This window comes from Argentina anserina, chromosome 4, assembly GCF_933775445.1.
Source record: "Argentina anserina chromosome 4, drPotAnse1.1, whole genome shotgun sequence".
Taxonomy (NCBI): domain Eukaryota; kingdom Viridiplantae; phylum Streptophyta; class Magnoliopsida; order Rosales; family Rosaceae; genus Argentina; species Argentina anserina.
In genome coordinates, this window is record NC_065875.1 from 13,943,986 (window position 1) to 13,960,327 (window position 16,342).

General features: G+C 37.3%; 3 protein-coding genes across 3 annotated transcripts; 2 read left to right on the top strand and 1 right to left on the bottom strand.

Annotated features, from left to right (window-relative positions):
- The first annotated feature begins 4,383 nt into the window (after window positions 1–4,383).
- Window positions 4,384–8,248, top strand: LOC126790562 (protein NRT1/ PTR FAMILY 3.1-like). The gene is made up of 4 exons (XM_050516852.1): window positions 4,384–4,509; window positions 4,826–5,043; window positions 5,858–6,432; window positions 7,039–8,248. Exons 1-4 carry the CDS (start codon window positions 4,395–4,397, stop codon window positions 7,967–7,969), a joined length of 1,839 nt encoding a protein of 612 aa, XP_050372809.1. The 5' UTR covers window positions 4,384–4,394; the 3' UTR covers window positions 7,970–8,248.
- Window positions 8,249–10,990: 2,742 nt separating this feature from the next.
- LOC126791356 (uncharacterized) lies at window positions 10,991–13,125 on the top strand. Its single transcript, XM_050517795.1, has 8 exons — window positions 10,991–11,132; window positions 11,254–11,319; window positions 11,415–11,512; window positions 11,612–11,649; window positions 11,771–11,858; window positions 11,960–12,169; window positions 12,319–12,384; window positions 12,744–13,125. Exons 1-8 carry the CDS (start codon window positions 11,072–11,074, stop codon window positions 12,921–12,923), a joined length of 807 nt encoding a protein of 268 aa, XP_050373752.1. The 5' UTR covers window positions 10,991–11,071; the 3' UTR covers window positions 12,924–13,125.
- A 1,313-nt stretch (window positions 13,126–14,438) lies between these two features.
- On the bottom strand, window positions 14,439–15,261 carry LOC126791335 (photosystem I reaction center subunit II, chloroplastic-like). Its single transcript, XM_050517772.1, has one exon. It carries the CDS (start codon window positions 15,185–15,187, stop codon window positions 14,570–14,572), a length of 618 nt encoding a protein of 205 aa, XP_050373729.1. The 5' UTR covers window positions 15,188–15,261; the 3' UTR covers window positions 14,439–14,569.
- Between the last annotated feature and the right edge of the window lie 1,081 nt (window positions 15,262–16,342).

Genomic DNA, 16,342 nt, shown 5'->3' on the forward strand with positions numbered 1-16,342 from the left:
GGACTATGGAGAGACAACTACACCAGCTTGGAAAGTTCTAAAAACTAATCATTTATCTGAACAGACAAAACAATCAATAGTGATATCACTTCAGAAGAGTAAGAAAAGCACAAACACAACTAAAATAAAACATAAGCAGCTTTTTAGCAAGCAACTATGGCTTGAGAGTTGAGATGAGAGCTAATCTACTGTGGCTAAACAGTACCAAGTTCATCATTTAAAGAGGAGCAAGGATAGATAAGACTCCAAATCTGTTTGTGATACCTAATTCAATCTCATGGGATCTTTCATTATGTTTTTATGATAAAATACTAGTCACTCCTCAAACTATCAAAAACTCGACAGTTTACTTCTTCAAGTTTCAATTTCGACTGATCACTCTTTATACTTTTCAAATTCGAGCAATCTGGTCATTACGTCATCTTTCCATCCAATTTGAGTGTTAAGTCTATGCAACCACCAATAGCAAGTTGACATGTGGCATTTCTAACCCTATACACAGGGGACCAGCTCTTCTTGTTCAGCCGCAAATTCTCTCCCGAAACACTCTCTCCAAAATTTTATTATTATTTTATTAGTTTTACGACGAAAAAATCTGCGGATCATAACTTTTGATCCGTAACTCCAATTTGCAATCCGCGAGTGGCTACAAATTCATATCGGCGTGATCTTTCTACCCTAGAGATTTGGGCTAGATCCAACGGTGATTTGTAGAATGCTCTTTTAGTGTCTCGATTTACGATCCAGCTTACGATTCGTATTTTCGATGTTAGTAATTTCTGTAATGTATTTCTAGTATTGTTATATGCTTTTAAAATAGTCCAAAAGCATGATTTTGATCTATTTATGAAATATCTATCTATTTTCAAGTGAAGCATGTCGATTGTGAACTGTGTTGGATTATACGTATTATGGTGTTGGAGTTATTGTTTAATTAGTCATGGAACATGTGAACTTCTTGATTGGATTATGCCGAAGTAAGGATATGACATACGGAGGTATAGGGCAAGAGGCCATTAGATGCCCGTGGGGATCACTAAATTGAAGGATAACCATTAAGAATGGATTGTGCGATGTGACAAATTGTTGTGAACTGTGCGTATGTGATATACATGTTTTTTTATAACGTGTGTAAAATGACATTGCTTTGCTGGCATATTATAGTACACACTTACTAAGCGTATGGTTTTGCTCACCCACTCATCTTTACACTCTTTTGCAGAGAAGTGTAGATTTGTCGAGTCGGGAAGGGATTGGACACGCCTAACTAGAGTGAAGAACCTAGAAAGAAGTTGTTTTTATTTTTATTACATTCCGCACTGTAACATCTAAGTCGTGCTCCTCAGGACCGACGTGCGGTAGGGCAAAACCCACAGACCGTCGGGACCGGGGCGTGACAGTTTGTCAAGGTGATGGAGATGAAGATTGCGACCAACCATCAGATATAGTTCAAACTTGGCAGATTTTCCCGACGGGATGGTGTGTTGCTACAGATATTGAAGCGACCTAATGAGGATGAGGTCGAGGCAGCACTGGCCGAGTTAGATCTGACGGATCTCATTGGATTTTGCTTATTCCCATGGGATCTGGTTCTAGATATGATGGAGAGGTGTGTTTCAAATAAAAAACTGATGAGGGCTGTGGTCTGGTCTGCATGCGATGGTGCAATCTCGCCGGCGGTGATTGATTGGAGACTTAAGCTGGGTTTTGTTTTTTAAGTGCATAAATACATGGTTGGTACTTTGAATCTTAGTGCTATTGAGCAGGTAGTGAAGCTAGCATGATTTGATTTTGAGATGGTTTCTGCAAGTTAAAATATTTGTTTAATTTTTGGTTTGTGATTTAGGAAGAGGTCGAAGGTTTGATAGAGCCCAGGAATCAAACAAAATAAGAGCAATCAGAGAAAATTATGCAAAGACAAGGTAGAGTAAATGAAAATATAAAATTTCTATTGGAACTAAGTTTCATATGTATGATTTTGTATATGTTTCTGAGCTGTGACTTTGTGTATCTGATACCAAAGTTATTTTTGATTTCCAGGGTTATGTGAAGAAACATGAATTTGATGCAAGGGAAAAATTATAGTAGGATATTTGGTAGGTTGCAACCAATCTCTTCTTTATCATATTTTCTTCTGTTCACGATCATATGTCAACATTTTTTGAACTGTTTACAGTTTGTTTCTACAGGAATTTTCGGCAAGAGAAATTGCAGAAGATAGTTGGGGGGTCTTTAATGTGTAGTTTATTGACTCTGTAATTTTTGTTGAAGTATATGTATTTATACAAGTATCGTATTTGGTAACTTGTACATAAGAATTTGGACGTGGTACGATACAAAAGCATAATCATTTTGGACATAAAGAGTGGGCTCCATGAAATAAGAAACCAGACTGGTATCTGGTTTAAGATGGCGACGAACCAAGACATAAAATAAGTATAAGAAACAACATTCATTGTCAGAAAGGTAGAGAGAGGCGCATGAACATTGTGTTTGACAATGGTAACTCAGGTGGGATGGACAAACAAATTCGTCCCCAAGATGCCAAAAACAGAAATGGGGATGGTACATCTTAAGAGATACAGTTTTTTCGCCCCCAAGCATTGAAAGAGATTGCTTCTGTCCCCTGTAGTATCAATAGAGACGGAATGATGGTCATCCGTAAAGGCCTGATAGCTAGTAGTGGCCTCTAATGAAAGGAAATGCAATCATCACTAGTCTGACTAACCTATGGCTATGGAATGTCATGCAATAAATCTGTTAAGAATATGAAAAGGAGATTATTGTAATTTGCTATTCATACTACCTAGGTAGCACGGCGTATTTGATACGATTCGATACACGGACACGCCAAATGAAATTTTCGTTAGACACAGACACGTGATAGACACGTTAATTAAATATTTTATATATATCAAATAAAAAAATTATTAAGTATAGGCAATAATTTTATAAGGGATAATAGATAAAAGTAAAAGAGAAAAAATAAGGGTGAATCAATGAAACATTCAAGAGAGAAAAGCTCATCTTAATATTGTAGTCTATCCTCATCCTATCATCGGCCTCCATCATCTTTTGGTTAAATTCGCCTCCATCATCAGAAACCCACCTCATAGAGATCCTTTCAACTAAACCTCAAGTCCCAAAGTTGCCATCAATTAAGCCTTTCCACATGATAGAACCCCACCTTTCTAAGCTATAAACCTTATCCCCTCATCATCCTCTGCGCCATCGTCGATATACAACCACTGCAGGTCTTCAAAGAACAGCAAAAATTTTGGCAAAGAAATCGCCTGCAACTTCTTCGTTTGGGGCTCTCAACCACAGCAGCCTAATCGTTCTCTAGGTCTTGAATCAACTAGATTAAAGAACTTATGGGTAGCATAATCTTCATCTTCAAAGAAAAAAAAATTTCTTTAAAAAACGACATCTTGTACGTATTTCGTACGTGTCCAACCCATGTCCATATTATAGTACGCATATCTTCTCGTATTTAGACGTGTCCGGCCGTATTGTGTCCGTGTCGGACACGAGATACGCTACCTTTTTTGTGCCGTGTTCGTGCTACTTAGCCTACTACCCTATATAAGCCTGCGATGCAACTGTTTAGAATTAACCAAGAATTCACAATGTAATCATTCAGTTTTTCAACGTTTCTCTTTACTGCTTTCTTCCCTTACTGTAGTTAGCTACAATAAACCATGAATGTTATCACGGTATCAGAGCGGGATACCCACTTTCACGTGTGAAATCCAAATGGCCACACGGACTACACGTCACCTAAAATGTTGTCCACATGTATGGCTTGAAAATTCGTCACACGTGCGGGAGCGTGTTGAGAATATACATCTCACATTGGGAATTAAGATATAGTATGTAAGTTTATAAGAGTTTAGGTCACTTCATCTATTAACAACTGATTTTTGATATGAACCCATATTATTTTATCAAAATCAAAATCCAGTTTGATATTTGTCTAAAAATGATAGATCACACGTACAAAGCAGCATCCCACATGATGTCGAGGCATCTTTTCCAACGTGACTGTGGCTTTGCATAATGCGCACCAGTTCATCACAATACGGACAACACCAGATTGGCTGTTTTTCATCAAAGAAAACGAAACCAGTCCACAAGACCATGACTAATAACCAAGAGGCGGGTTCTCTTTGGGGAGAAGACAAATAATACAATTAGAAAAACCATTCTCTATATTCTCTCCACCGATCAATATTTCATATATCATATTTGGGGGCCACGTATCTGGAATTATTGCGTCATGCATGATCGGTAATATTTTGTCCCAACTTCAGTTTCCTGTTTATATGTCTATATATAAATATGAGTCTGACTAGTTATCCTCTTAGATAGTGCCGATGAATTTAAAACCAGAGATGCAATCTGGGACAATGAAAACAATGGTCGAGGAGAATGTAGAGAATGATAATATTTTGAAGACCAGCAAGGAAAAGAAGCTTGGAGGCATCAAAACCTTGCCATTCATTCTTGGTATGTAATACGTAATCTCTAGATACTTAAACTTCTTAATCATTTGTTTAAATCAACTTGCTTCTGTATACTTCCCGCCCATGCCGTAATTGGCATAGCTAGTATACAAAATTACAAATTAATCGAGAGTATTTTGAACTGTATATACTTCAATGATATAAATATGTAGTTGCATTGTTACGATGGTTTGAGGCAGGCTTTCATAACAACTTAAGATGAAGAGATTTCGATCTGTTTTGCTCTTTTTATGCTGCGGTTGAATGTGATAAAAGGCCGTGAAACTTAGTAACTATAATGCATGCTTTTGTTTTTGCAGCAAATGAGATGTGCGATAGATTTGCTAGTAGTGGGTTCCATTCCAACATGATAACATATCTGACCGATGAGCTCAACTTGCCACTAGTGAAAGCCTCAAACACCCTTGCCAACTTCTCAGGAACAGCCAGCCTCACGCCACTCCTCGGTGCCTTGGTTGCCGACTCTTTCGCCGGCCGATTTTGGACGATCACCGTAGCCTCCATTATCTATGAACTGGTGTCTTTCTCTAAACTCAACTTTGTTTTCTCTAACTTTCAATTAACTTATTTTTTGTCATGTACTTGTAATCACGAGGGGGTAAGACAGGATTGTTTTTTTGTGGACTTTCTTTCCCGGTTTGTCGATCAATCATCGAAATAGTTCTCACTCTTTTTTCTTTCTTTTTTTGTAAACCAAAAAATGGTTCTCACTCTTTACCTCCTTGTTTGAAAATAATGTCTGCATATAGGTAAACATAAAAACAAATCAGACACCATTTTTGTGAGAATTATTATAAAACTGCCATTGATGTTTTGATTAATGGACAAAAATAGCTAGCTTGCACATGGTAATCCGAAATGAATTTACATGCATGCTTGTACTTATCTGAAGTACGTTAAATAACGTACAATGCTTCATTTTCTTGTATCAATCGGAATATCATAACATTAATTTCGTCCTTCAGTTAAAAGATTAATAGTCATAAGGCGTAAGGTACATCCTAGGCAATTAGGAACTGAAGTAAGGAGTTCCCTTTATTAATTTAGTAAGAATTTGGTGCTAAAAACTGTGTCTGCAAAGTGTGGCGTTGAAATAGAGCAGCAACGTTTTGACGAATATTCGATCTCTGATTTGGCTAGGGAAAGCGTAATAGGGATATATGATCGATCCCATGATATATTCTCAATGATATGCATTTGAAATATATCATATGGGATATATAGGAAAATATAAGCTTGGAATACTTCTTTTTTTGTATCCACGCACTCTACATCCGGCATGCTCAAATCAAATAACTACTTAATTTTGTTGTCTTGCATGTACGTAATAGGGATTGATCATCATCACAATATCAGCAATTTTCCCGTCATTCCGGCCTCCACCATGCCCATCACAAGTAAACTGCAAGGAAGCATCAGGTTCACAGCTATGGATACTCTACTTCTCTCTTCTCCTCACCTCTCTCGGCACTGGTGGCATCCGGCCTTGCGTCGTAACCTTTGCCGCGGACCAACTGAATTACAAAACCACCGGCAATACTAAATCAGTGATCAACATTCAGAAGTGGAACTTCTTCAATTGGTACTATTTTTGTATGACATTGGCATCACTGGCTGCCTTAACCATCGTGGTTTACGTTCAAGATCATGTGGGATGGGGATGGGGTCTTGGCATACCCACTGTGGCCATGGCTGTATCAGTTGTGGCTTTTGTGATTGGTTCTCCACTTTACATGAAGCTCAAACCGGGTGGTAGTCCATTGGTTAGATTGTCTCAAGTAATTGTTGCTGCTTTTCACAAGAGAAATGCACAGTTGCCCCATGACCCTAAGGTCTTGTATGAAAATCCAAAGCTCGATGATGACATATCCGTGCATGGAAAGCTTTTAAATACCAATCAACTCAGGTAAATATTGATTGACATGCATCTTTCATCTGAATTTAATTTTATCATTTGGCTAAACCATCTGAACTTGATAATTTAGTTACAAAGAAATTTAAGACTAGCTAGAATATTGTGATAAGAGTCTTCAGGTACTAATGGAGTTCAGCCTTTCAGGTTCTCACCAACTTTAATTACTTAATCTAATTCACCTGCTTTGATCTGATTATCGTCATAACTCCTTAATGTTGATGCTCTAATTCACCAGCCTGATAATTGGCAATTGTTCTATTGCCAAACTTCCCTTCATTGACAAACACCGAGCCATAATGTAATAATTAGAGGATAGATCGGACGGTCTTCAAGAGCTCGAAAATAACCTTGAAATTAACGTAATTGCAAATAGATCGATATAAAGTTCAAGTGAAGACTTTTCAATATATACTCCCATTATGTTATTGAATCTACTGTGTTTTGCATCTCATTCGTATGTAAGTGAAGAGACTTAAGCTGGTAAATAAAATTATATGCGTCATTTGTGTGTTACGTTCTAATTTCTAAACCTACGTACCATTCAGTTAAATTATGCATGGTTCTTATTTACTCATGTACGTCTTTGTTAATTTGAAGGTGGTTTGATAGAGCAGCAATTGTGCTAGCTACGGACAACGTTGAGCCAAAAGAAGAAAACGAAGAAGATGGTTCAGCACACCTTAACCTGTGGAGGCTTTCAACTGTCCATCGTGTTGAAGAGCTCAAATCCATGGTCAGGCTGCTTCCCATTGGGGCTGCAGCAATCCTACTCGTAGCCTCAGCTTCTCACACACAGAGCTTCACCATCCAACAGGCCCGAACCATGGACCGGCATATTTCCCACTCCTTTGAAATTGAACCTGCCAGTTTGCAAATCTTCGCCCTCCTAACCACACTGCTCACCCTTCCCCTCTATGAACGCCTATTCGTCCCCGTTACCCGCCGCTTCACCGGAAACCCCTCCGGCATCACGTGCCTTCAGAGAATGGGAGTCGGCTTTGCCATCAACATTCTGGCCACCTTTGTTGCATCGTTCGTGGAGATCAAAAGGAAATCAGTTGCCACCCGTCATAACTTGCTGGATGCACCTAGAGCGGTCATCCCTATATCTGTTTTCTGGTTGGTTCCTCAGGGTAGCCTTCACGGACTTGGTGAAGTTTTCATGCACGTCGGACACTTGGAGTTCCTTTACGATCAGTCTCCGGAAAGCATGAGGAGCACTGCGGCTGCGCTGTACTGGGTAGCAATAGCAATTGGGAGCTATGTTGGTACAGTGATCGTAACCCTAGTTCATAAGTTCTCTGCCACCTCGACGGGAAATTGGCTTCCAGATAGGAACCTCAATCGGGGAAGACTAGAATACTACTACTGGCTTTCTAGTGGAATTCAAGTTGTGAATCTCATATATTTTGTAGTCTGTGCTAGTTATTACACTTCCAAGTCATTAGAAGAGGTCAGTGATCCACGTGAGGAAGAAGTCGATCTAGCGAAAGAGAAACCGCCATCAAGTCAAATGCCGGATGCGTAAATCGTTTTTGTTTTAACTAAGCTAGCATAGTTCTTGTCTTCTTGCTTAATCATGGTACACTCCATATTTCGAACACTGGAAATCCTAGACGATAGAATTGTTAGATGATGCAAGATAGCTAGAGGGAGAACAGTAGTTATCCTACATTCCCAGTCAATGTCTAATCCCAGGCACATCTCCTATCCGGTCATTGTTAATTACCAGCAAGAAACCATTTTAATAAGCAATTGTGCACTCTAATTGTCTCTCTTTAATGAATTAATTAGTCATTGCAATGGATCTAATTTATGGTGGGTTTACGAACTAAACTGACTAATTAAACCAACAGCGCGCATAAAATTGATATCTAATCCTGGCTCTATAGAATCACAACATAGAGGAGGATGTATGATGAAGCTAGCATCCATCAATAGTGTTGCTATTGTTGTGGCCAGCAGCATATAATTCACTCTTGCTTTCTATAACCAGTTATCGATATCTTCTTGAACCACCGTCCACTGCTTTCTTGTTGGCTTATTATAATTAATCTAATGAACTCAATAATGGAATTTTTGATGAGATAATGCTAGCTCTATGTTGCATCATGGAAATGTGATGGGGTTCGATTCACACTTGCGTCAATTTGAACTCCATGCCAGCATCATATGATTCACGCGCGACACATGACACAAACCGTGTCGGGAATTCAATGTTAAAGATAATTTATGCCTACCTCCATATAATTGGTTGTTAAAAGATCAAGTTCGGTGAGCTCAGTAAAAGTTCTATAAATTAATAATGTTATGCCTACCTCCATATAATTGGTTGTTAAATGATCAAGTTCGGTGAGCTCAGTAAAAGTTCTATAAATTAATAATATTGAGGCTATAAGAAACTATTATTTTAACATAATTATTATATTATTAATAAATAAATTAATTAATAATTTATCGATTATTTTAACATAATTATTATTTTATAGAGAATTTTTTTTCTTATTCTAACTAAATTAATGATAATCTTTTAGTTTGATTGCTATGTCTATTTTAATTAGGATTGTATAATTTTATACTTAAAAGCAACTTTAAAATAATAAGTTTAAATAATTACTTTCCTAAATTTTTATTATGGAATTTTACTCATTATTTTTTTAAATATTTGATTTTTTTTTAAAATATATCTTATGCATTTAGCGTGGTTCCTAGTAAGAGTCAAGAATAGAGAAAATTATTATTTAATCGAGGTTATTAATTTATCGAGCATTCATTTATCGAGTTTCAACTGTAGTATTTTTCAATCCTTTTCCTTTTTATTTCAATTTCATAAAAGATTGGATCGCGTGTTAGAAACTGAGTTTTGACATGTTAGTTATAATCAAAGAACAATTGATACACATATTCAATTCTTCAATTCTCTTTTTTTTTCCTTATTCAATTCTTATTAACATAATAAGAAACGTTACGCAGTGTTGAAATTCGAATAAATATTACGTACCTTTGTTTGAAGTGATTAAACAACGTTGATAAGATCGACTTCCACCAGTGAATATCTGGTTATAAAAAAACTGCCACCTTTTCCATATGCACATTATCAACCTTCAAAGCAACTTCATATAATTTCTTTTGGTCAATCTAGTTTACTTGAATTCTCTTCGTAATTAATGAAAAAAATGATTTCAGTTTGTTCCGAGAGACTTCCCATTGTTTTTTTTGTTTAATTAACAGTACTTATTGTGACCAAACAATCGAAGTAACCAACAGTTCTTCAAGACTTCAACTCAACAAGCTACTAGAAGTAGCTAGCATGCATAGCTAACTAGCAGTAGAGGAGAGAGAAAGATGCCACGAACAAGAATGTTAAACAATCACCAAATTTTAAAGGTGGATCAGTTTCGTCATCGAGCATACTAATTTGACAATTTATTTCCTGAATTAGAACTTACTTTAGACTATAGTATATGCCCACATAACTCGCCATGAGAATGATTAAGAAATTACCTTATTTTCCGTGAATCAAACAATGCTTAATCCAACTCCCATCAGAGTTTCAAGTAATACAACTACACTGACCTTCCAAGAATTACCAAATTTGGTAACATAATTTGTTGAATCTATTATTTATATACTAGTCTTTTTACACACTCTATACGCATGTGAGAAAACTAAGTCCGTATGTGCGTTGTTTAATTTTTTTTACCGTCGCTTCCTCAGTAAAATTATCTAACAATCATATAATATTAGCTCTTTAATCCTACACCCAAAAAAAACAGTGATTTAGATTTAGAGATAGAACGGGCACGGGCGTGCAAGAGTTCAGGTCAATCACCTGATGAACTATGATCACAACATTATAATAAACAAATTTGAAATAGTAATTCATGTACCTAACATGTATGCATAAGATACCAATGAACATGTTGATTTCGAACTCTTGATTTCAGCTTAGCATATAAGAATCTCTTGTATGAAAGATCTTCAATTGCAGGTGGGAGATAACGAAAAAACCACCATTCACTTCTGCCCAAATTTTCTCCTCACGTCATTTTCAGAGTCTCTCTCTCTCTCCCCCTTATCCAAACCAAGAAACGTATGAATAATGATGAGAGAATTTGGGAGAGTTTGAAAGAGAGAAATGAAACTCATCATAGTGGTTTATGTTATTATATTATACTCTTTTGCCCTTCTTACAATTTTTTTTTATATAAGTAATTATTTAATAAAATGGCATTTCAGAGAATTGGAGGTTGGCAGTTCCATAAGCCATATATAGGCTTAATTAATACTGAAAGTGGGAGGGCAATTCCGTCACACAAGTGAACTCGATGAAAATAAAAGATAAAGACCTTGAGTCAGCAATAGTCCTCATCTCATCATCTCCCAGTCCCACTTCCTAATCTATCCACGTCAAATATCCCAAAAAAAAAAATCAATTCAATAGTGTTTAGTAAAAAAATTCATATGCCTCCCTGGCGCCCTCTCCCTTTTTCTCTATAAATAGCTTCCCTCTCCTCCCCTTGAAAACCTTGTCACCTTGTCACGTTGACACCTTCCATATTTTCATTTCTCAACCAAAACCTCCCCACCCTCTCAGCTCTGCTCTGCTGACTCTGCTCTCTTTGCTTCAATGGATTCCTGCAACTCCTCTCTCCGCAGTTGCTCCTCTTCTTTCGATTGCCTCATCTTCGGTACACACACAACTCTCCCTAAATTAATTTCTAGCCAAGTTTTAAAGTTACAAGATTGAAAGTCTGATCGATCACACAATTTTAATAGTACTCTCATGTATGTTCTTGATTGATTTTACAGATTTGGATGATACTTTGTACTCTTCAAGCATTGGTCTCGGTGAAGCTCTCAAGACGAACATCGATGGTGCCAAACTAGACCACATATATTTAACAAATAATTTAAGACAGAATGTAAAAATTAAAAAATTAAAACTAAACTAAATTAATTTGATGTTGCAGATTTCCTGGTTGAAAAATGTGGGTTCCCGGAGAGCAAATCTCCGAGCCTCCGAGTTCAGCTTTTCAAAAAGTATGGCAGCTCCCTCGCCGGAATACGAGTGAGTCAATTTTTTTTTCCTAATTTTATATTTCAACGCCCACTAATTTTGATTTTGATTTTCCTCTTAATCTTCTAAGAATATTGTTCTTCGCTGTAGGCATTAGGCTACGACATTGATGCTGACGATTACCACAGGTTCGCCCCGATCTCATTCCACGTATTTGACTTCATTTTCTTTCTTTCTTTAATTGTTTCAATCGAATTTTCAATCAATTTTTCTTTTGCTTCTTTTTTTCTCTTGAATTATGATCATCAGTTTCGTGCACGGAAGGTTGCCTTACGATCGAATCAAAGCAGATCATCAGCTACGAAACCTCATTCGCAGCATCCCACAGAAAAAAATCGTAAGCTCATAGCTATATATTACCGTCAAATGAAAATGATTGTATTATGAAGAAAGGATAAAATTTTGATTATGTAATGGTGGTACGAAACATGGTTGCAGATTTTTACAAACTCGGACAGGAACCACGCGTTGACGTGTTTGGATCGTCTAGGATTGAACGGCTGCTTCGAACAGATCATATGTTTCGAGACGATGAACCCCAAGCTAGCCGGGTCGACTCGGCCGGATGAGTTCCCGGTGGTTCTGAAGCCGTCTATGGAGGCCATGAGGATTGCCATCGAAGCTGCGGAGGTTGATCCTCGTCGAACGGTAAGCACATTATTGTAATGTCCAATAACGTAATGAGTTTTTGTCGGTGTTACAAAAATTGTTAATGAGATGGAAGTCTTATATATATTTTTTAAGTTATGGAAGTCTTATATTTGACAAAACGTGTTTTGTATGTTCTGTAACAACAGCTATTTCTCGATGATAATGTCCGAAACATCGCTGCCGGGAAAGCCGTGGGTCTACGCACTGTTTTGGTATTTCTCTCGATTTATATTAAATTTTGATTTCTTTTCAAATAACAGCACTAGATTAGTTTCCTTTTTTTTTTTTGCCATTTATTGGTTACTCTAGAACATGCAATATAATGTTCATGATAATATTAATGTCTGATTTCGTGCATGATAGGATACGAATGATAGGATGAGAAGATAATTAAAAACCGAAACATCTTTGAGATGACACTTACCTAACCCTATGGCATGTATAGTCAGCTAGCTTCTTTCTGAAAATGTAATGGGTATAATAGTTGGGCACAAAATGTATCTAATAGGCGGGTTTCCTCTAAACTGGTTAGTTTGGTATCCTAATTTTGTTCTTGTTTTCGGTAATTAAGGTTGGAAAGTCCGTGAAGACCAAAGAAGCAGATTATGTGCTAGAGAACGTAAAGAACTTGGCACAATCAATCTCGGAAGTGTGGGTAGGCAGATCGGACGGTGGAAATCACCGAGTCAGTGATACAAGAAGCGACATCGAGGTGGATTCCATTCGAACAACCACCGCCGTTGTAGCTTAACTCATCAGCATCCGCCATTGGAACTCATCGATCTGGATGTGTTTCGTTGCTTGCTTGGTTTCTAGGGGGTTGTGGGCATGGACTTCGGTCCCCTTTTATGTACATTCTTTCAATCATGATGATAATATTGTATATTGTGTGCATAAGTATGGGTTGTGCATATGAACATAATGTACCAAAATAAAAGTTCTTTTATGCAAAAGAGTTCATAAAAATATCATAATCATTTTCAGTACAAGTGAATGAAAATACATAAATAGAGTAGATGTCAATTCTGTCTAGCACAATTTTTGGTTATAATAGTACATCATGGTCTCATGGATGCGTTTTCCTCCATTGGTTATATGGCTTGATGTGATAATAATAAATTATTTAGAGCTTTGTATTAAACATCTGTGCTTGCTGCCTCAGAATAGACTTGGAATTTCGAATTATCATCTTGATTTAACAGATAGTTAAGGTGACCTATTATATAAGCCGATAGTGATGCACGACTAATTTAATTAGCGGTTTGAAATTAGTGATGCATCAGTGTTTCCTGCCTCCATATTATTTACTCTTCTTGTTGTGATCAACTAATTGGTATCTTTTGCTAGTGACATAGTGCAGATGAATAATGAATTACATTGCCAAAAGCATTTTTTGATGTTGTCATTTGGCTTAATCGTTGAATTAAGTGCATCCATACATTTTAGGTGTATGTGGTGTGGATTTTTCCTTTTTCTTATAATCAAAGGGATAACTAGTTAACTACGTATAGGTTCCTTCATGTTAATTTATAATCAATTTCATTGTATATTAATTTATTTTCTTATACAGTAGTGATAGGTTTTTGACAATAGCAATGAGTATAAATGAAACTACGAAACTTAAATAGGAATTTTAGGGTTATCAAAGAGTTCTTTGTTAGAACATCTGCAACTCTTGCTTCAAACGTTGTATCTACAAAATTTGAGTCTTCAGAGACATTGCAATGTATTCTTATTTGGTAAAGATGTGGGAATATGTGAGCAAACTTAGTTTGAACTTGAACTAGCACTTTTGAAAAAATGATCGACTGGCGCAATCTAGAGAGACTCGAAAAACCCCTTGACCAAGTAGGTTTGTGGACTTTGAGTAACTCTAATAATTAATATGATTTAGATCTAATTGGGTTAAGCAAGCAGAGCCCAACCAGAACACCTCATCGTGCTCCATGCCTCCATCGACGCCACCAGCATTTTCTCCAATCCTCCATGATGCCCACTCAATCCTAATTTAAACCACATTTAAGTGCTTAATTTCCCTAGAGATCAATACAAGATGGCATTTTCAATTAAAAGTTATTTTTTGTCATATGAACATTTTTCTTAATAGAAGCCATTGATCCTCAATCTATTTAGTGCTCGTAAGCTCGTTGTCTAAAATATTCTGAACATTTACATGCTTGATAGTCGATACCATTTCTCTCTTATCGATAATTCATGGACACTTTATGTAACCTATATATGGCAAATGACTATACCCAAAATCATGTCTCTGAATTCTGGTGTTGCATTTTTAGATAAATCCCATAAGAAGATTACAAGAAACATAAATTGATTATACTCACAAGTAGTCACAAGTACATTACAAATTGCACCAAATGAATCAACTGATGATCACAATCATATGTCATACACTTGCTTCCCGGTGAACTTGACCTCAATCGGGTTCACATTCTTCCCGATGGACCTGAAGTTCTGCCCCACTCCTTGGCGCCCAGGGTTCACCTTCTCAGGGTACACTCCATCTTTAGGGTGCAGATATTGAACCTCACCATTAGGGAACACCCTGTAAAACTGGTACTTGATCTTGTACTTGGACCTCAGTCTAGTCCCAAGAGCCAAACACTGCTCCTTCCTGGCCAGCTTCAACAAGTTAGGTCCTTCCCTCATGATGGCTGCACCACCAGTTGGCATCTCAAAGATTTGCTCTTTGGGTGATTCCCAGGTGATCACGTAGAACTCTTCTTCCTGTGCCTTGCGGAGAAGCCCACCGGTGCTGCCGCCGAATATGGGGGATGGGGTTGTTGGGTCTAGTTCAGGTGGGGTGAAGCCAACCGGAGCTTCGGCCTCCTTTGTTGGTGCCACGGCTTTCTCTTCAGCTGCTGAGATCCTCAGGGATCTTGGTGCTGCGGTGGAGAGGGTCAGTGACTTGGGGGCCATGAAGGTGGAGGTGACTGATTGTTTCCATGGGGCTGAGGCAGTTGGGGTGAAGAGGGTGGCTTGAGTTGCCATGGCCATGACTTAGGGCAGAGCCGCAGAGGGAGAGGAAGAGACTGAGATGGTTGTGGTGTGGTACTAATTTTTTGGGATATGGGGAATGTTATTGTGAGAGAGCTTGAAGGATTTGATGTGAGTGGTGTGGTGTGGATCTCGGATTGGATAAGGAGATATGGCTACACCAATGAGGACAGGGGATTCTGATACGTTGTGCTACTTCTACCTCATGTTGGTGTATTGTTTCTCGTTTGCAAATCTAATTTCTGGTCAACTTGAATATCTTCTGGTACATCTGATAAAATTACAAATGCAAGAATCGATACAATTGATTTAAGATGTAGAAGTTAAAAAAGTTGAAAACAAGCCTATTGTGTTACTAGGACATGAAATTACAATACAGGGGAATTACATTGCTAAATTTGTTATATTTTGTTGTGTATCGTATCTATGTGTCATTTGTAGTTGAGTAGATTTGTACACAAACTTTACATCACCGGTAGTTAGTAGTGATAGAGAGGACTATTTATGCCTCTTTTGGTTTTGAGTATCGATATTTCTAACTTGTGTTTGGTGCATAGCCCGTAAATACTTGACGACAAAACCTGAATGATTAAAATTTATGATTTTAATATAGATACATAGTTTACCCAACTTTAAATAGTGGAGATCTCACTGTCACTTGCACATCTTAAAAACCTTCTTCACGTATTGTGTATGATTTAATATTAAAATATGGTGAAGGACGACCGAAATGATTCACTGTGGCATCGACGGTGAATGAATCTGGGTCTAAATTTAGCTGTGACTTCTTTTGAAAAAATAAAAAACCGATGATGTTTGTTGAAAGGGGTGACTATGTTTCTTTTCCTCATATGTTTGTTGTACTGGTTTCGGATTAGCTTTGCTGGGCCTCAATTTTCAGGCTTATCGAAAATGAAAGAGAAAAAACAAAAGGGAGAATATTGAAAATATAAAATTCAATTTGTGTGAAGTATACGGAATACGATCGTGAAAGGAGTAGTAGAAGAAGAGTATTTTTCAGTGCACAACGTGCAACTTTATATATAGTGTCTACAGTGTATATTAGAATCATTAAATGAAATTATATAAGTACACAATAGACCTTGAATATAAATAATTTTCAATAATTATGATCGTGTAGTATCTCATACACAC

Coding starts and splice junctions, on each gene's coding strand:
- LOC126791356 (XM_050517795.1), top strand. CDS start 11,072: ATGGATTCCTGCAACTCCTCTCTCCGCAGTTGCTCCTCTTCTTTCGAT. Junction 11,133..11,253: donor TTTCGATTGCCTCATCTTCG/GTACACACACAA, acceptor TTGATTTTACAG/ATTTGGATGATACTTTGTAC. Junction 12,170..12,318: donor AGGTTGATCCTCGTCGAACG/GTAAGCACATTA, acceptor CTGTAACAACAG/CTATTTCTCGATGATAATGT.
- LOC126790562 (XM_050516852.1), top strand. CDS start 4,395: ATGCAATCTGGGACAATGAAAACAATGGTCGAGGAGAATGTAGAGAAT. Junction 4,510..4,825: donor AACCTTGCCATTCATTCTTG/GTATGTAATACG, acceptor TTGTTTTTGCAG/CAAATGAGATGTGCGATAGA. Junction 6,433..7,038: donor TTAAATACCAATCAACTCAG/GTAAATATTGAT, acceptor GTTAATTTGAAG/GTGGTTTGATAGAGCAGCAA.
- LOC126791335 (XM_050517772.1), bottom strand. CDS start 15,187: ATGGCCATGGCAACTCAAGCCACCCTCTTCACCCCAACTGCCTCAGCC.